Raw genomic sequence first — 20,347 nt, 5'->3', positions numbered from 1 at the left:
CCCAACCACTAGTCCCGTGTCTGCTGGCACCCCCATGTGATGCTGTCTAGGCTTTCCCAAGACCACCCACTTCCCGTGGAGGGCTCACTCATGCTCTACGTCCGCCCCGCTGGCCAATACCCACATCCCATCAGCAAATCAGTTCATACAGTAAAAACTGGGAACCTCACAGTAACTAAAATGAAAAATTACATTTCTGTACGTATTATTTCGTCAGCTCAAGTTCACGTCCCTAAGGGAGTTGCCACACCTCAGTACATGGAAACTTTTCACCAGCTGACTTGGCTAAGAGGGTCTGCAGTACCTAATGTGCGGACTGCTAGAGTTTAGGTTAAATGAGATGGGTGGAGGCCCTCTTCTTGGGGGAAAAGAACAGAGTGCAGCAGGATGCAGTCCCAGATGTGACCACCAGCAGGGGATGAAGGAACCAGCCTGTCAGGATTAAAATCCAGACCTAAAACCAGCCCAGTCACTGTTTTACAACCTCCACTGAGATTATTTTTAACATTTTTAAACAACTGCAAAATGGTAGCCTAAAGTGCTTCCAGAATCCTCAGTGAGGCACCTGTGATGGGGTCTCAAATCCTGCCACGTGGCACCTACATTGTTTCAGGTGACAATTCCTGTTAACTTCACATCCTTCACTCCCTAAGACCCACGCTTGTGCTGTCTCACTGGTGCACTCTCACTCGGAAACACAAGCCAGAGGCTTATTTCTGGGCCATTCCCAGTCCAGGTGACTGAAGTGAGCGATCTGCTGTCCAGGAGCAGGAGCAGGTGCAGTAAGTGAACATCACCTGAGAATTAGGGGACAGCTTTCCCGAACCAGCCTTCTGCTTTCTTGGAAAACTAGTTGCTTCTGGCTTTTTAAAGTCACCTTTCATCCTGCCTTCCCTGCATCTCAAGAGTATGTAAGTAGGTGTGACTAGTGTAAATTAAGAAACTGGCAAAAATATGGACACTAGTGGACCTTAACAGCTAGTTGTTTCTGTCCCCCTTGTCCGTCTGGCCCCACCATCACATGTGGGCTGGTTGCTGCCGAAATGGCAGGACACCACACAGCACTGGAGTGCAACAATGACACACTCATTTCTGTGTAGAGCTTAAATTGCACCGCTGACTCTTCACCCAAACTCCTGTTACCGTGTGTGCACCTTCACAGAAGGGAAGGAAAGCAGCACCCCCAGGAAAGCAGCACCCCCAGGGCATCGTGGCTCCAGAGACGGCAGACCCCCCCCCCCCCCCCCCCCGTGCTGTCAGGAAGCAGGGAAGACTACCAGCCTGCAAGTTGGAAGAACACAGCCCCCTCCCCCAGGAGTGTGTGCCTAGTCTGGGTCATCCTGGGGTCCTGCCTGTGGCAAAGAGTGGCCCGAGTTCCAGGCTAGGTGTTTTCTTGGGGAGCAGCTACAGGAGGAAAAGCTGCCCGGTGGCCTGGTCACTGCCCCAGATGACGTCGTTTCTGCTGGGTCCGGCCATTGGTTTGTACTGGAAATGAGTTGTTTGTGGTGAAGCCCGGTAGGAACCAGGCAGGCCGGTGCGTTCAGGGACCAGCAACATTCTAATTGGCTAATTTCCCAATCAGCATGAAACCGGAGGCCTTGTCACTCGGTGAGGCAGCTGTGGCGCTACAGCTTCGCTGGCCACTGGGTGGCACTGGTGGGCCTCGGTGGGGACGGGAGGACAGCGGCATGGAGGGCCGCCCTCCACGGGCAGTCAGTGCTGTGCAGCTGCAGCAGGACGAGGCAGCAGCGACGGGCTGCCCGCGCCCAGTCAAGGCTGTTGCAGGGTGGCTCCTCACAGGGCCCGGCGAGAAACCCTGAGGGACGGCCATGGCTTTATGCCTTTCATCCTGCCCAAACGAGGTGCCAATTTACCCTAAAAGCCCCTAGATACGAGGCTTAAGTAACAATGAAAGCGGGGTACAGGGGAAGCACAGGCTGGGGGACACTTCTTACGAAGCACGGGCTGTAAATGTCAAAGGAATCAGAGCTTCTGGTGTGACCAGGCGCCAAGCAAGACTCACCGCATGGTGTGAGTAGAGGACCCCCTCCCGTTCCCCCCTTGCCCATTCCCACGTGGCTACAAACCTGCCCAGACAAGGCAGCTACTGCCCAAGGATCGGGTAAGGGAACCGACCAGCCAGGGCTCAGAGGCCACAGTAGCTCTGGGGGATGGACTCTGCACACCGTTATCAGCAGCTCTATTTTCAGCTCAGCCTGGCCATGTATGATGCTGCCTCTCAACTTTTTGACTCCTCCTGGTGTGAAAAACACCATTTTGCTTTTGTACCTTTGCTTAATTATTCTTCAGTGAATTTCTCCTGTAGTAGCAGTAATGCTTACATTGCGGGGGGGAGGGGGGGGGCGGTGGTACAGAGAAAACTCGGGAGGCCTGAGCTCTGGCCCTGCGCTCTCACAGCAGGGGTCTGTATGTGGGTGCATAGCCTAACTGTTCTGCTTTGGGGCCAAAGCTTGTCCAGATGGACTTTTTTCTTACTGATATCCAGTATTTGAGTGACTTACACCTAGAGAGGTGCAGAGAACTATCCATAATAAATTTGCAAAAAACCGAGTACACGTTCAGAGACAAACAACCCTTCCTGTTTTAATAGTTTCACATACAGCATTTTGAAAATAAAATACTGAATGATCCATAATGGGTTGGTAATGTATGAAAGAAACGGTCAAAGTCACCCCTTCAACAGGAATCACCAGGATGACATGGGACGGAGGCCATGGGAGGCAGTGTTCCCGTGTCCTGTCTGCATGGCTAGTGGTGGGGGTGACCCCTGCCCCGAGACCCCACCAGGAGCAGAGCTGCTGCGTATCCTGAGTTCTGACCCTGCCGCCGGGCACTCCTACCACTTTAATGAGGTTCAGTTTTCACTCGTCTGTGCCTAAATCATCTACAACTTTAAGAACCGTGATGGAGCCAGGGGCAGGTTGGACGCTTACTGCCCCCACCCTGCAGGCCCCTAGTCCCCAAGGGTGGTGCTCAGTGGAGCCTGTGGCCCAAGGCACCTGCTGACCCGGAGGGTTAAGCGGCAGTTACCTTGCTGTTTGTCCTGTTGATGCCTCCCGGTGCACGGCAACGCCCCAAGCTTCGTTTACATAAATTTAAAGTGGAAAACTTTATCGATCTTCTTAGGTTAACTTCTTTAACTTTCAGAAGAAAGACTATAACTATGTGCACAGTGATGTGCAACAAACATCGAGGGTGTTAACCGTTCAAACACATCCGAGCCCCATGAACCACAGGGGAGGGTGTACAGCTGCGTCTTCAGAGGCCTTGTGGACTCGATGCCACCTCAGGACTCTGCCTCAGGGCTTGTCTGCATGTGTCACAGGAGACACAGAGCCCCACAGGCCACACGCAGGCCACAGAAGAGCAGGCATGGTGAGCAAGACCGGTCCTGCTGGAAGCTTCTACCCCACACCCCCGGTGAAACACCAGAACTATGGGGGGGCAGCCTGGGCACACCTGAGGGCCAGTCAGAGAAAACACCTGTGCATGCAAAACCTTCCCTGCACTTTCTGAACAGCTGGCTATTAAAAAATCAAACACTTGTGAGAAGTAAAATACTTAAAAATACCAGATAATGTCAATGACATCCAAAAACATTCCAGCTGTATGGGTAACAAAAAACAGCCATCTTGGTGAACTCTGTATGAGAACAGGTTCTGACTCCAAGTGGGGGGAGAGATGCAGACGTGCAAAGCTAGTTTGTCACCAAACACTTTTTTTTTGCCACTATCCTGGAAGAGACGGATAAAAATGGCTCATGCAGCTGATAAAACATGTCTCTCCGAGGGGGCCATCGCTACTGACTGCTCTTCTCCTCTCACAGCCTGTGACAGGTGTCGCCCCTGTGAAACCACGTCCCTGGGTCCCGGAGCCCACGGAGCCGCAACTTGGGAGACTGGACATGTGGCTCACGGGGGCCACGCTTGTGTCCCAGCAGGCTGCTCAGCATCACTGGACCTGGTGCACAGGTTCTGCCAGGGGTTCCCATTTTAATTCTCAAAGCTAAAGGACACTGCAGGAATTTCATTTTCATTCAAAATTTTGTTCAAATCCCGTGTTTGTTCAAATCACCTCGGGGCCATGGAGGGAGCCTAAAATATGGGGAAATGTTCTGAGTCTGTCAGAGTCCCACTTTCAAGTTCTAACAAACCAGGGACACTTCAGAAAAAACACTTCAGCCCTCTTTGTGCCTGGATAGTACTGAGAAGTGAAGAGGAGGAGATGGAGAGGAAAAATGAATTGCAGAACTATGAAAACAGGAACATACATCATAATTTGGGGGAGAAATAAAACGGCAACTGTTTCCCTAAGCTAAACTGTACAGAAACTCTGAAAAACAATATAAATAAATATCAGAGAGCAAGTATATGTTACTCCCATCACCCCAAGGAAGTGAAGGGCTCTATGTCCACGGGGGCAGTAGGTCAGAGCCCTCATGCACAGCAAGGGCTGCCCCTCACCCGCAACCTCAGGCCAGGGCCAGCCTGGGAGAGGAGCGTCCAGAGCACCGCCGGGGCAGCACGCTGACCTCCCAACGTCTACCCAAGACTTGACCTGGACCCAGGGCCATGTGGACAACGCCCCCTCCTGATGACTGTCCTGGCATCACCTGCACCCAGAGAAAAGTCACACCTGAGGCTCGGGTGGCAGGTAAGGGTCCTGCTGAGTGTGTGTGCAGGGTCCTGGGGAAGGTCCGCAGCCCCCGCCCTGTCAGGTGGTGGTTTGGGGAAGAGGCAGAGGCATAGCTGCTACTCACCGAGGCGAAGTCGGGTGTTTACCAGCGCCCTTTAACGCTCCTCCCAATCATCTTTTGGGAAGATGACATTTCTGGGATAACAAAAAATCATCAGAAGCAACTAGCTCAACTAGCTCAAAAACTAGCCTTATGCAGGCTTGAAGTTGTGGCTATCCATCCACGTGGTTCTGAGCCGTAAATGTGCTGGGAAAGTCAGTGAGGAGCTGATGTGCAGAGAGAAAAGGCAGGGCAGAGGGAAGAGAAAACCCCGCCTGTGAGCAGTCACTGCCTCCTCGCGGGCCGATCTCCCCACCTCCCCACCCCTCCACCCCAGTCTTCCACCAAAAACCCAGAATAAAGAGTTGGGGGACAAGTGCCCACCCCTCCTGTCTGTCAACTTTCCTAACTTGTGGAGCACCCTACAGCTGACTCCTAGCTCAGAGCCTGGGGGATTCTGGTCGACAGAGAAGGAAATTGGAGAGTAATCAATCACCCAAGTTTGTGGCTACACCCCAGTCTTCCTTTTATTCTGCCACATGCCTACACCAACCAACCGAGAGCAGTTAGCACAGGATCCCAGAGGCTGTCCCCGCCCGCTCATGGCCGGGCGACGGTTACAGTTAGGTCCAATCATAAGCCCTGTAAAGCGCTGCTGTGTAGAGGTGTGCCTCTACTGTGTTGAGGTGCTATAACTTGATGGAAATTTGACACGCTGTTAGCACGAAGTTCTTAGTTCAAACAATCTGAGGTGTACTGAAACTCATTTTAATACAGCATCTGGTTAATATTTAACCACTCACTCCTAATATCCGAAAATAAATATATATATATATATATAAATATACATACATACACGTAGTATCACTTTGCAGTTTACTTGCAACTTCATTTCTTAGGTCTTGGGTCATTTACATTCTCAAAAACGCATCTAGTTATGCAGTTTTCTAGCCACATTATAGCCAGGAGGTCCCCCTTTGGGGGACTAGCTTAAGATTGGGCTGAAGGGAGGCAGCACTCGCCTGTAATCTGGAAATTTAGGACCACTTAACCTTTTGGTGCTTTCAAAAAAGTTGCAAGAGTTTAAGAGCATAAATTAAACCTGAGCACAAAATAATCTCAATCACAGAATACAATGTGCCCTGGAGCAATTTAAGCGTCCAAAATTTAATTTTGGAGAACGAGGCTGAGAAACAAGAACAGAGGAGAGTCAAGCTGCACAGTCTCCTCTGGGACTGCATGAGTCTGTCTGACCCATCCAAGCCCATTCCCAGGAAGCGGGGGAGGAGGGCAGGGCGGGACTCCTGGTCTGGGTGCTGCTCAGCGCAGAGATGTCTTGCTCACTTACCTTCCAGCACAGGAAGTGGGCCAGGGCCTTCAGGACTGGCATGTGTATTTATGTCATGTGTAGTATGTGAATTGGACGTGAAAAAAATCCCAGTTTGGTCAAAAATAATTTAACTCCTAAAAATCATACTTCAGCTGAAAATCAGCTACATCACTACTGTGTAGTAAGAGATTCCCACAACATACAGAGAAGAGAGGGTCACGTGTGTAGGGAGCAGGCTGCATGGCACAGCCCCATGTGGAGAGCTCCCGGCGGTGGTGGCACCGTGGCAGACTCCGGCGGACCTTGGGGGTGGGCTGAGTGCCCCACCATCAGGTTCTGTTGAAGACACTACACATACTTACCAGAGCCTAATAATAAAGAAAGTGATTAAAGACATCAATGGTCAGAGGTGAACATTCAGCCATGAGCTGGTACAGCTTTTTGGAAACACTGACAGGAAGTCCCAACAGACTAAGGAAGGGTGCGCCAGGCTCAGGAGGCCTCCTGGCCTCGGGCAAGGGCTCCGATCTCTGCAGGTGCAGCACCACAAATGGCTAGAACTCCTAGCTCTGAACAGGCCTGAGTGCACGGCCGTCCAGAAAGACCAGGAAGGGTCCAGAGCTCCCCCTGGGTGATACATACATTTATACAACAGTGGCGGCCAGGGGGCAGCAGTCTGTTCTGGCTTTACTGCATTGTAATTGTGGTCGCTGGCCCAGGACGGCGTGCTGCTCTCACAGACTGGCTCCTTAGTGAGGACCTCGTTCCTGGGAGGGGCCACTGCTGCCTTCTTCACCGCGTTTTCCTTCTTGTCTGAAGCCAGTCTCTTGTGCACAGAAGAGATTTTAATGCCTGCCTGGATAATCAGTAAAGCCCCAATCACTAGGGAGATCACCGAAGTTAGCCTGCAGTTGTTTTACTCAGCAGCGCAGGTCAGGACACACTCAGCTCCTGGGTCACCCCAGCCCATGAGCTGCATGGGCCACCGCCCTAACATCCTGCTGAGGGGCCAGGCTGACAGGATAATGAGGGGCTTTGGAGCGAAGCAGTGAAATGAAGCTCGAGCACAGCAGGCAGTGCCCCCGTTTGAAAATGCACCCAAGCAACACTGCCCAGACAGGGGCTGTGGACTTAACAGCATGTGGAGAGGAAAGGCGTACCCCTGCACCCCCCCAAACACTCAATGTGGGCACCCTCAGGGCCCGCTTCCAAACCCCGCTGCCTAGACTCCCACAGGGACCACTCGCTCCCCGGAGGGCTGATCTGCGGGGTGAACTACTCCATGCAGCCACTGGCTTCCGTGTTTCTGTTAGTCCCTCAGCTAGAGGCAGGAGATAAAACATGAGAACACGTGCCTCTTCGTAATTCTGACCAGAACACTGGTGGGGAAGGCGGAGGGCAGCGTGCAGGCGTCTTGGCCCCTCTGGGCCTGTGTACCTTCCTCTCTTTCAATCAACCCACCAAGCCTGGCACCTCCAGGCAATTTTGGTTTCAACTACGCAAATGGCCGGTCTTGGTCAACTTACTTGAACGCTACATTTTTGAAGAACGATTTTTTCTGGCTTTGTCTTCAGCTTTTCTTTTGCTTTGGGTTTCTGCTCCTTCCCTGCACTCAGGAAGCGCATGGTGGCCGCAGCGTGCTTCAGGATGCAGTCGTTGCTGCAGTAGACCGAGTCAGGTTGTGCCACGCTTGAGCACCCAGGGCCGATGCACTTGGCAGCACCAGGTGCTTCCACGACCTGCAAGACCAGACACGGGTTCAATGTAGTCCCCCGCTGGGGCAGGCACCATGCTCTGTAAGGTCACTATTTATGGTACCGAGATTAACACCTTTAATCATGTATGAATGATTATGCATAAAAATGTATCTGTTTATTCAAAACACATAAACCCTCCTCCCCTGAGTAAGGCATCACGTTTTCAACCACCTTTCACGCCCCGCACAGTGGGCAGAACTCTGAGAGGACTTCTGCTGCACACTTCTCAACACAGCGGGATTTCACACCAGAATTAGGTTCTGTCACTGACCGTATGGGCATGGATTTTGCCAATTTAATTAAGATACCAGGTAAGAGGCTTTTGAGTTAGTCCAAAGGTTTGACTTATGAGGTAAAAACCCTCAAAAGAGGAACTGAGCCTCCAGAAGAGTGAACACTCCATTGCTGGCTCTGATGGGAGGCTGCCCAGGCCTGGGCTCTGCAGTCAAGGACCTCAGGCAACAGCCAGAACACCCAATTACACACGGATCTCAGAAACAACAGGTCCAGTAAGCATGCCACAGAAACTGCCAGGAACATACTTCATATGCATTTTACCCTAGCCGAGACTGATGAGACCCTAGCCCCACTGCCACACAGAGAGCAGTCTTATAAGACCCAGAACCAAGGGCCTGGCTCAGCTAGGCCTGGGTTTCTGGGTTAATGGATGTGTATTGTCTAAGTCGCTAAGTTCTGGTCACCGGTTATCCAGCAGCAATCTGGAATATGACAAGGGCTGAACACAGCTGCTTGTGGCCATGATTACTAAAGCACATTTTAATGGTCAAGACTAATAATGTATGTGACATATACATGAAATGCACTTGAGCAAAATCTTTTTCCTCAAATAATGTACTTAACTGACTTTCCTCCATAGAATCCAAGTTTTACCCAGAAAAAACACTTAAGCTTATGTGCAGTCTTAAACACAGCAGGAAGATGATGCTTCCTGCTGATTTCCATTTCTGTTATGTTTTCCTTAATTACCAGTTATTCTCATATTTCCACTTAGTGCCTCTTCACACCCCCAGGACAGGGTCCAGGCCTCAAAGCTAACTCACTGCAAGGGGGTGATGGCAAGGGTGCTGACATGCCACCACAGGGCCCACCACAGGACGCCTGCATCCACAACGCCTACAAGAGACGGGCCACGGTGGTGGGACCCACCACAGGACGCCTGCATCCACAACGCCTACAAGAGACGGGCCACGGTGGTGGGACCCCACCACAGGACGCCTGCATCCACAACGCCTACAAGAGACGGGCCACGGTGGTGGGACCCCACCACAGGACGCCTGCATCCACAACACCTACAAGAGACGGGCCACGGTGGTGGGACCCCACCACAGGACGCCTGCATCCACAACACCTACAAGAGACGGGCCATGGTGGTGGGACCCCACCACAGGACGCCTGCATCCACAACGCCTACAAGAGACGGGCCATGGTGGTGGGGTGGGCCCCCAATTCAAGGAAGACTTGGGGTGAAAACACACTGAGTGTGACACTCGTGAGCACCTGAGACAGTTCTCAAGATGCACGGAAACCACAACCCCTGGACAAGACATGTGTGAAAAGAGCTGGGAAAGGAGGAAAAAAGAGCTGCACAAACACTGGCGAGTGGGGAACACCATCACAGAGGGTGTATCAGGCACAGTCACCTTGTCACCCTGAGGAGCTGTGCCGCCACTCTGGGTGGCCTCGGCATCTTGCCTTGAGGTGGGGATGAGACTACTGGTTTTCTCAAGACAGGGCAGGTGATACAGGTGCACACGTGCTCCTGTGACTCGAAAGTAATTTTCTTAATACGTGCACTTAAACTTTAAGCTCAGGATGCTGGTCGTGAGAACACTAAAGAGTAATTTTTTAAAAAATTATGAAATACGTTAAATCAGTAATCACAGCACAGGAGACAGACACAGTTATTAACATCAAAAAACAGACCAGGCCATGCTGGCCCTGAGCAGGTGCATGGACCCAAGAGCCCACAGAGTCCAGCCCTATGCCAGTCACTGCAGGGAAAACCTAACTTATCTCAGAAGACAGACGCTTCCGACCTTGATGTTTCTGCCAAAGGCAGTTGAGGGCTTACAGTCACCTCTATTGTTGGCCTCAGGAAATAAGTACTTACGGGCTGGAATATCTTGAGTTTCTTCTTGCCACTTGGGTTTGCAGCTTTTTCAATTCTACCCTTAATTCCCTGGTCTTCACTTGACTTCTGCTCCACGGTTCCTATACTGGTGAAGTCCGTGCTGTCGGCACCCAGGGGTCCTGACCTCGTGTCCTGCATGTCTGTGGCTTCTGAGCTGGCCTCATCCTGCACCTGCAGGATCGTGCAGTTGGGGCAGATGTAGTCTTCCCCATTCCTCTCCAAGAGGCGCCCTCGAGCCTCAGAAATGCCCACACAGTCACCATGAAACCATTCTTCACATCGGTCACAGCAAATCATAAACCTGAAATAAAACAACGGTCAATGTGTTAGTCACTCAGTTGTGTCCAACTCTTCACGACCCCGTGGACTGTAGTCTGCCAAGCTCCTCTGTCCATGGGATTGCCTAGGCGAGGATACTGGAGTGGGTTGCCATTCTCTCCTCCAGGGGATCTTCCCAACCCAGGGATTGAACCCAGGTTTCCCACATTGCAGGCGAATTCTTTACTGCCTGGGCCACCAGGGAAGCCAATGGTATCAGGAATGAAAAGGGAGAGACAAACTCAATTTTAAAAATATCAATAAGTCAAACTCACTGTTTTTAAAAAAAATTACAGAAACATGGAGCATAAAGAATGTCAGTGTGCCCTTCTCTCAGTTCTATTACCACTGTACATTACCAAATTACATCATCCTTTTCTTCGAGGGCATCCTGCCCTGGACCGCAAATGCCTGTCCAGAGAATGGCAGCCACTCCTTTACCCCTGCAACTACCCAATGTCCACACTGTGCCCCAGTCACAGCCAGTCTGAGCAGCGTCCTGAGGGCTCTCTTGGGCAGCAGACCCACTCTGGTGCAAGCCATCGCACCCATTCACTGCCATGCTGTGACCAGGCAGCCAACACCCCACACCAGCCACCACCTGACAAGGGCATGGTTCTGGGTAGTGCCCACACACTCCACTGGTTTCTTTCTGACAATGACTTGTTCATCTTTCCCGACAAACAAGTCACTCATTCAGGCCAGCTTAAGACTCTCTTAAGAGAACAGTGAAGTCTCCGGCAGTTTCCCTGGCTCTGCCCCCAACCATCCCCCACGACCCACCTGTTGTTGTGAGGCTGGCGGCACAGGCAGTACAGGGCGCTGGGGTCGTACACCTCACACTCCGGCTTGTGCCGGATCGAGTCTGCGGCTTCCTCGGCTCTCCCTCCTGGGGCCACTCTCCCATCCTGCCGGCCCTCTCTGTCCTCTTTCACTGCCTGGGCCGCAGCCCCCAGGTCGCCCTCAGGCTCCCGTGAGGCAGGCAGTGAGCCCTCCATCACATCCCCTGCCTGGACGTCCACGGTCTCAGCCGGGTCCTCCTCCCGCCGCTTCCTCCGCAGGCGGTTCTGGATGCCCCTCGTGGGCCGGTCCGCGGGCTCCTGCTCACGCTTCTTCCGCAGGCGGTTCTGGAGTTCCTTCAAGGTCAGTCCGTCGCTGTCGCTGTCGGACGTGTCGTCCTCGTCCTCGCCCTCTCTGGCCTTTGCCGAGGAGGCCAGCCGCTGCTTAGCACCCGTGGAGCTGGACCTGGGCCCACTCTTCCCGTCTGAGGCGCTCTCCACACTGCCCTCAGAGGCAGTCTCCGCGTCTGTTGCTGGACAGGACGCTGGCTCCCCAGAGTCCTCCAGGGACACGGGGGCACTCCGACGGCCACGGCGCCGCACAGTGGTCAGAAACTCCTCCACCCGCTCAGTGCGCTTTGGCTGCCGCCCACTGCGCCGCAGGGATGGGCTCTGCTGCTGCCGGGGCGACGGCTCCAGGGTGTCCACCTCCGCATCCCCGGCACCCTCGCGCTTAGCAATGGTGGTCCTCCGGAAGCCCCAAGTCTTCCGGAACTCCTTGCTGGTGGGCTTGATGGCTTTGGGCGCCTCCTCACCACTCGGGTCACCCTTGTCATCCATACCTGACAAGGAAACACAACCAGGCCATGTCAGGCATCAGCCAGGGCTGCGGTCCGGGCCTGACACCCATCAGCTACGAGCAAGCACAGGGGGCACTCCCTCACACATGGGAGAACCCGACCTAAAGAAAGCAAAAATGCTTCTACAGTGCAGGAGGATTCAGTGACGAACCCCATGCTCAGGAGGAAAACCCAGCGAGCAAACTACATCTATGAACATGTCCCCTGACTGCTGAGGATAAGCATGTATACCAGAAGTCACGGAGAATGAGGAATTGGGCAGTGGTGCTGCCAGGACAGGGCAGGATAGGGCAGCAGGGGCTCTCTGGCTCCCCACAGGGAGACATGGGCCCACCTCCCACCTGGCTGGCTCCAGGCCCAGAACTCTGGAGCCCCAGAGTGTAAGATGTCCACCATCCAGCAGGGGAAGGGTGGAGATGGGCTCGTTTGCACCCTGAACACCCAGCCCCACTGAACCCACCCAGATCCTAAAGCCGAGACTGTGTCGACACAACAGGGGTCACCCAGCTCTGCTCTCAGGTCCGCAGCAGGGACACTCAGCCAGATGGCACCTCGTGCATCTATTTCTTCTCTAAGAGATTATTAAAGGCTCCAGTTTGTGAAAACTTTGTTCTTATTTCAAATGAAAAAAGCCTGAAAAAATACAGTATATACCTTAAGAATTTTTTCCCCAAGCTGTACAGGCTTCAATTACATTTAAATGCTAATGACAACTCAGATTTTATGCCACGTTCCATCCCAGGGGGAGGACTCGTACAGAATGAAAACCTTCAAACAGAAAACACACAAAATTCAAAGTCACACACCACAGAACTCTCTGTTTGGTTCCCACCAAGTGGTGTCACCTCCCATCCCCCATCCAGACCTGCAGTTCCCCACTCTGGGCCTTGGCCCATGCTCTGTGACATCAGCAGCCACCCTGTGACATTGTGCCCTCAAGGGCCACACCACTGTCCTGGTCACCCAAGGCTTTCTGCGGGAAGGACTTTCCTCTACAAGATACAGCCCTCACCAGCAAGAATACACGTCATTGTAAACTAAAGGAACACTCAATCTAATGATTGATTAGACACTCTTGGGCTAAAGTTTAGAATATTTCCAACAAATATTAATGGTACACCAGTTTTTATACATATATAATGCCACTTTTGAAATAAAAACATGACATCAAAACTTAAAATTGTGTTGTTGGCATTTAACATATTATCAACTGTGGGAGTTTTGCAAAAACAAAACTGTGGCCAATAATTTGTTATGTAAGACTGAAATGTCTCTGGTAAATAACATTTGGATAACAAAAGATGCATCAGTACATCTCTGGTCAGTAAGATGTCAACACTACTGCCGTTGTTACCTGCCCCACACAGAAGCATGGGCACTTCTCCCGACTTCCTAAACCCAGCACAAACAGGGCCGTTACAACCTTGTGGCACAAGGAAAGCACCAGGCCCCCAATGCTGCTGTCGTCAGCCACTGTTCACAGATCACAAGGCAAATTATCTTGAGACTGTGTCCACGGAGTAAGCTCCTAAAACAAACAAACAAAAAAACATTTTAAAGATCTAAAGCAACCAGAACTAAAATCACATTTAAGGGAAAAAAAGGCACAAAACTTTCCAAGCAATCTCTTAAGTCTACATTATGTGACCTACAAAGACATCCACCCAGTCCACAAATATGGCTCCCCTGCAAGGACTTTTTTTAAAAAGGGAAGATGCATACTTTGACTACATGATGAAAGCAGGGCTGGGACAGGCCATGGTTGGCACCCTGGTGGAGAGGGAGCTGGTGGTCAAGTGCAGAGGCCTCAGTGGGCGGGAGGATTTCAAAATCAGTCACTGGTATCAGCTGCTTCCTAATTACAACCCTACTTCTGATGGACCCAGGCCAATAAAAACCAGAGGGAGAATCAGGAACAAAATATGAAAAGATGAACAAGAAAATTATATGTGAAAGCAATTATTTACAAATTCTTAACACTGTAGCTATGTCATCATTTTAGTTAAAAAATCTAATAAAGATTTCAGAAGACTAATAATTATTGGACATCCCTGTGGTACAGCTTATCTTTGTGTATTTATGCATTTAATGAACATTTCTCTTCCTGTCTCCTCATTCAATCATCATACCTAAATGCTCCACAAACACATTTCTGTTTCTAGGTAAATTCTCAGTATTAACATTTTAACACATTTCACATTCTATACCCAAGACCCCTGCCTGCGCCTCTCCTCACCTCACCTCTTCCTCGCCTCACTCCAACTGCCTCCCTTGTTAACTGTGGTCTCCTTAGTGACCTCAGGACAAACATTCCATCCCACCTCCTTTTAAAGGGACAGAGCCCATCTCACTCTGGCCACCCTCCATCCCCAACACCATGGCCACTGCATCTCTTTCAAGTGGTAAACCCATTTCAAAATGAGAAACTTCTCAGAAGGTACTTGAAATAATTCTTACTTTTATATTTCACAACAATGAAAAAAGTAAAGAAATTAGGACATTCTCAGGAAAAAAAAGTTTTAAAAATTTATGCTAATCTAAAAAAATCATGCCTTTGGATTTGAGTTCTGAAAAATCAAAAAAGGAAAATCCAGTTATTTCTGTTAAGTGGAGTGAAATACTTAACTCAAAACATAATATAATTTTAGACAATTTGATTCATTTTTCTTGATTTTATACTTGCAAAATCAATTTCATGATTTCTTTACAAATTCAAACATAAAACTTCAGGTCATGAAACAAAAAAGTCTATCAAGATAAAAAAAAACAAAACCTCTAAGATCAAGGCAAGTTAAAAAAAAATTGTTATGTTCCTAACACAACTTAAAGTAGGTCCACATGCAACAGCAGGTCACCAAACAGTGGTCACACTGTACCAGCAACGACGACTCCAGAGAGGAAAAGGACAGTAGGCACTCCTAAAACTGGGAAAGAGAAACCCAGAGGCAAACACTGGATACCCTGAAATGTACAATCTTAAAGTTCCTAAGTGCAAACGTCCTCTCAGCTGAAAACGGCTCCATTTCGTACTAAGTAGACGTGCAAATACCAGTGAGAAACCGTGGGTTCCCCAGGCCCCCCTAGGGGTGCTGAAGGCACCCATCAGCACCCAAGGACAGGCGGAAGCCCACCTCCCAGGCAGCTCTCCACTCCGACTTTTTGTTGTCGAGGCCCGGTGATATCCCTAAAACTTGAGGACCCCAAAGAGCATTTGCTCATGTGGGATGTGTATTTCCAAAATTAAACCTGAGAAAGACTTTCAGAATTGCGGACATTCCCTCATACCACAGTAAACCTTGACAAACTGCACTTCCCCAAAAAGCGGTTGTGACAGGAACCTGAAGCCACATCCGTACTCTGCACACGTTCCTAGGCTTACAGCCTAACTATATAAAACTGTTAAGGCACTCAGAGTGCATCTTGTGCCCATGTGCACACGTGCAGAGTCCACAGACTGGCATATCTCATTAGCCAGTATGAGACACACCTGCTAATGCCAGCGTCCATCTCCTGAAATGTTTTTCCTTACTGGGACAATCAAGCTCATGGTGGCAGATAAAAGCTTTTCAAAATTCTAATCTTCACTTAAGCTGGCATTTTTTCATCAGTAACAAATACTGTCCGTTGCTTTCTTCAAGACTCACACTGAGTATCTTTGAGGAAACACCTGCCACACACCCAGAAAATGCAGTCCAGCAGCAGTGTTCTGCGGGCACCTCTGTCCCCTTGGGGGCGCGCTGCCAGGAACCTCTGTGCCAGTGGCGCATGCCCACTGGCGGGACCTGCTCACAAGGCTGTGAGCCTGGACAGGGTTTCCAAGCCTACCCTCCAAAAGGGTTTCGATACACACCACGAACATCTGTAACATGACATTTCTAGTTGCTTAAGGACATGCTGGATCCATGTCAAGCAGTCACACGTATTCACACTTTAGGGTCGGACGAGAACAAACACTTCCTTCCACAAAACTGGTCTAAAACCACGACTTAATTTTCCCTTCACGTTGTCCAACCCTTGAAAGATAAGCTGCCAGAAATGATTTTCTTAAGAACAAAAAACATGCTCCCCCAACAACGTGGGTGAAACTGGACTCTACAACCAGATACATCTGAAGGCTTGGCTTCTACAAACTTGCAACATGCAAGTAACCACATCTTGGTCATTTAAAGATGTTCAGGTCTATGAACTGAGGGTTTATTTCTCTGAGACACTTTAAGTTATAATACATAACTGCAGTGAAGCTCCTACTTTCACAGTACAACGACCAAACAGCTACATTTCTCAAGAAGGTAACAGGCAAGCACACACCTGCCCTGCCCTATGCTATGCTGTCACTTCAGTGGTGTCCAACTCTGTGTGACCCCATAGATGGCAGCCCACCAGGCTCCCCCATCACCGGGATTCTCCAGGCAAGAACACTGGAGTGGGTTGCCATTTCCTTCTCCAATGCATTAAAGTGAAAAGTGAAAGTGAAGTCGCTCAGTCGTGTCCGACTCCCAACGACCCCATGGACTGCAGCCTACCAGGCTCCTCTGTCCATGGGATTTTCCAGGTAAGAGTACTGGAGTGGGGTGCCATTGCCTTCTCTGTGCCCTGCCGTACCTGGCAGCAAAACAGGCTGGTCCTCAAAACCTCACAACCGCGAAATATTCCCAACTACAGCATTACCTCTGGAGAAGGCAATGGCACCCCTACTCCAGTACTCTTGCCTGGAAAATCCCATGGACGGAGGAGCCTGGTAGGTTGCAGTCCATGGGGTTGCAAAGAGTTGGACACGACTTCGAGACTTCACTTTCACTTTTCACTTTCATGCATTGGAGAAGGAAATGGCAACCCACTCCAGTGTTCTTGCCTGGAGAGTTCCAGGGACAGGGGAGCCTGGTGGGCTGCCGTCTATGGGGTCGCACAGAGTCGGACACGACTGAAGCGACTTAGCAGCAGCAGCAGCACGGCATTACCTCATTACTCTGGGCTGTGCTAACTCACTTTACAGTTCTGCCAGGTGAGGCCAAGGTTCACAGCTACTGAGATTTCATATTAAGGGTCTTCCGTCTCTGACTAATTCTGTGCTGTGGGTGAAGAGGGACTGAGAAGATGCTAAAAGTTCTTTACCTACCAGGAAAAAAAGAGGCAAGCTTTCCCAATTAAAGCCCCTTTCACTATTCCGTTTTTACTAACAGAGCAGTCACTACTGACGGCTTGTCCGGGAATTTCAGATGATGGGAAACACCCTGAAGGGTGGGTGTCCTCTGACCACGGGTGACCCCACACTCATCCTGACTCAAATGTACAGATGACACTTCAGTCCTTCAGGAGCCCCATCAGGATAACCCTGAGTTTACTAAAATTACCCTGAATCAAAGGTGCCTGCAGCACAATAAGCTTCTCAAGAGGTAATTGCAGAGAGAAATCTAGGAACAACCCTGCTGTTTAACATTTCTGAGGTGTTTTTGCTTTACAGGTATGTGGAGACAAAACCCAAAACTTTTTGCTTAAAAACTCGCTTGGACTGACGTCTGCCCCGGCCAAGCTCTAGCGAGGTCAGGCCCCCAGCGCCCTGTGTACAGGTGGCAGCGGCTGCTCCAGCGTCTCTCCCCAGTTTTTAGTGAAAACACAGGCTTGTGACCGGATAAGCCACCTGAACATGTCGGGGTCACAGAGGAAACGAAGCCCCCCGTCCTCCACAGAGCCCTGCCACCGCAGACAAGCTCCTGTAGTGGTCTGCACATCTGCACCCCTGAGCCTTCACAGATGGGGTGACTGGCTTGGCAAGAGGCCCCAGAGCTCACCCATGGCCCTGCCACCAGGATCGAACTGCCCCAGCACCCTGACCCCAGGCCTCCCATCCCCGGAGCTGCGGAAAATCAAGTCCACTGTGTAAAACCCCTCAGTCTAGGTCTCTGTCACAGCAGCTCCCTCTTGCCTCCCAGGGAACAGGAAAACATGGCTTCAAACACTGGTCAAGGGAACCTGAACCCTATACCCTGGGGGCTGGTGCTTGTAAGGCCATTGCTAGGGTCTTAGGGACCCTCTGAACTGCACAGGCTCTTATCCTTACTGAGTCTGCAGGATGAGGTGAGTTTGGCCACCACTAAATGCCCAGGACAGCACTGGGATGGGGTCCCAAATGGGCGCCACGTCTCCCCTTCCCCAACCAAGACAGAGGGCAACAGTGACTGTGTGGTCACAGCCGGGACCTGGACATGGAAAGTACCTCCAGGAACAGCCATCCGTGCAGGCATCCCAGCAGCTGCTTCCCTAGCATCTCCAAGTCCCACGGCTGTTAACACAGAACCTTGACCCTCCAGCTCCCCACTGCCTGCCCTATTGCTTTTGTATCTACAATGGTCCATCTGGGTCCCGAGTGCATCTGGGTTGTCTACTCCCATGGCAGGGGCAAGATCCCACATCACCCACAGTGCCCACTGCAAGCCCTGACTGTCTCATGGTGGCAAGAGCTGCTAGTTAGGGTCCAGTGGGAGGCTGTGGGTGAGGAGAGGACATCGTACAGTAAAGGCTAAACACCCTCAGGTCAAAAGACCTCTGAGACCTCTTCACCCAGCAGGCACCTTCGCCACACTCCAAGCCTCTCATTCCAGGCGGCACACTGCGAGGGAGACGTGTGCACTGAACCCTCCTCACTGGGGACGGCAAACTGGCCATATTCCACTCCTTTCCCCCAAAGCAAGGAAAGGGTTGAGACGCCCACATTCAAAGACACTGCCTATCTTCTTAACAGTAATCCATTTCCCAGGTGTTAAAGTTCTGGACAACTGTCTTTTTCAATTTTCATTTCTCAACAAGAGCATTTCTAATCATGATCTAGGCAGAGGTTCTCAAAGTGTGGCCCCCGGACCTTCTAGCTGGCCTCCAAGGTCAAAGCATTTGTACAACACTACTTAGCAAAGTGACTAAATAATAACATGGAAGTGTTTTGTGACCTCTCAGGGGCAGGGTAGTTTTTCAGAAGCTAAATGATGTTGGTGTGATGATAGCTGGAATGCAGAAGCAGGCAGGAGAATCTGGCTACTGTTGCCCTGCCTAAGTCAGACACTTAAAACCCCAAGCCACCTTTCTCCTTAAGCTATTTCTTATCTTGGAACATAGTTTCCATAGAGTGTTACTTATGTTAATATGCAGGTGTTTGCTATTATTTCTAAGTGAGTAAGTAAACTTAATGTCTCATTTTTAATGCCAACCATGGGAAATATCAATAGATAAAACAGAAACAAAAGCCCTTGGGGTCCTTGTTCATTTCAGGTATAAAGGGGTCAGTCTGAGAAAAGACAGCACAGACTTGACATGAAGGGTGATGTCAGATGGCTGTAAGACTGCAGGGCCCTGACAGTGAGGCTCAGGACGCCACCTTTCCAGGAAGACGAGGAGGCACTGATCATGAAACTGCAGCATTCGGAGGGACTGCCGCCCACATCCAAAGAGAAGTGGTTGGGGAGAAACAAAGCTTGCCCTCTCACAAGCATCTGCTTCCCGAGTGCAGCTGCAACTCATGCCACAGGCCATGGAGCAAGCACGATGCTTGGAGACCGCGGACACGCGAAGTCCAGACCCACACTGTACACTTCAGCTGGAATTGTCCTCTTTCTCTGAGATTAGCAGAGGCCAATGTCTAGGTCTGGGGGGGGGCAGTGGGGAAGGCCCAAGCTTAAATAAAACGGTTATAAATAAACAACAGGACTGTCCTACTGATTTTTACAGATCCACACAGAGCTGAACTTGATGCAACTCCCCACAGCTGCCACTGCTGCCTGGGCGGGAGATGTGCTGAGGAGAGCACCTTACTACTGGAACACCTTGTGAAAGGGTCAAGTCTTTTTAAATTACAACCTAAAGATCCAAGGGTAGCGCTGTACTAGCCTGTCTAAATGGGGCATCTCAGAGGGACCACTCCCCCTGGTGCAACTGAGCATCCCCGGTTCTGACCAAGGGAGCCAGCAGTGTCCACCCTCAATGACCACAGCATGACCCTCCCACGTTAATGCCTAAGTCCGAGGGTGTCCCAGACTTCAACCCCAGCTGCAAACCTAACAGCTAGGCACTCTACCCAGGTATATGGAGATGACCATGACCTCCGTTTCCTAACAAGATACCTGAAACGACATAGCATCAAGTACCAGTCAGTGTAGGATAAATGGCAAGTTTATGAAAACGACAATGTAGGATAAATGGCAAGTTTATGAAAACGACAATGTCTGCTTGTGAGTGGCTGGGAAAACAGGCCCTCGTGAACAGTCTGTGAACATTTATCAAGGGCCCCCCAGTGCTCCACACAGAGCAGGCAGCATCTCTATTCCCCGCGGGGGTGGCTGCTTCACTGTGACCTGGTAAGAGAGAACTAGGCGAGAGCAGGTGTGTTTATGGGGTGCTCCCAGCATGG

General features: G+C 50.7%; 1 protein-coding gene across 10 annotated transcripts in view; it reads right to left on the bottom strand.

Moving 5' to 3' along the window:
* Positions 1-20,347, bottom strand: part of DIDO1 (death inducer-obliterator 1) — a 50,895-nt gene that overhangs the window by 17,905 nt on the left and 12,643 nt on the right. For 4 of the 10 annotated variants that reach the window (XM_025001117.2, XM_025001116.2, XM_059892975.1 and 1 more), the window contains exons 2-6: positions 13,307-13,480; positions 11,097-11,934; positions 9,975-10,296; positions 7,613-7,825; positions 6,729-6,942 (exon numbers count right to left, since the gene is read on the bottom strand). In XM_025001117.2, coding sequence (XP_024856885.1) covers positions 6,729-6,942; positions 7,613-7,825; positions 9,975-10,296; positions 11,097-11,934; positions 13,307-13,325 — 1,606 coding nt within the window. In that variant the 5' untranslated portion in view covers positions 13,326-13,480. The other 6 variants (XM_015474242.3, XM_015474243.3, XM_059892977.1 and 3 more) reach the window with 6 other exon arrangements.

The sequence above is a fragment of the Bos taurus genome, chromosome 13 (assembly GCF_002263795.3).
Source record: "Bos taurus isolate L1 Dominette 01449 registration number 42190680 breed Hereford chromosome 13, ARS-UCD2.0, whole genome shotgun sequence".
Taxonomy (NCBI): Eukaryota; Metazoa; Chordata; class Mammalia; order Artiodactyla; family Bovidae; genus Bos; species Bos taurus.
The sequence above is the reverse complement of the archived record's forward strand: the minus strand, read 5'-3'. Positions and strand labels throughout refer to the sequence as shown.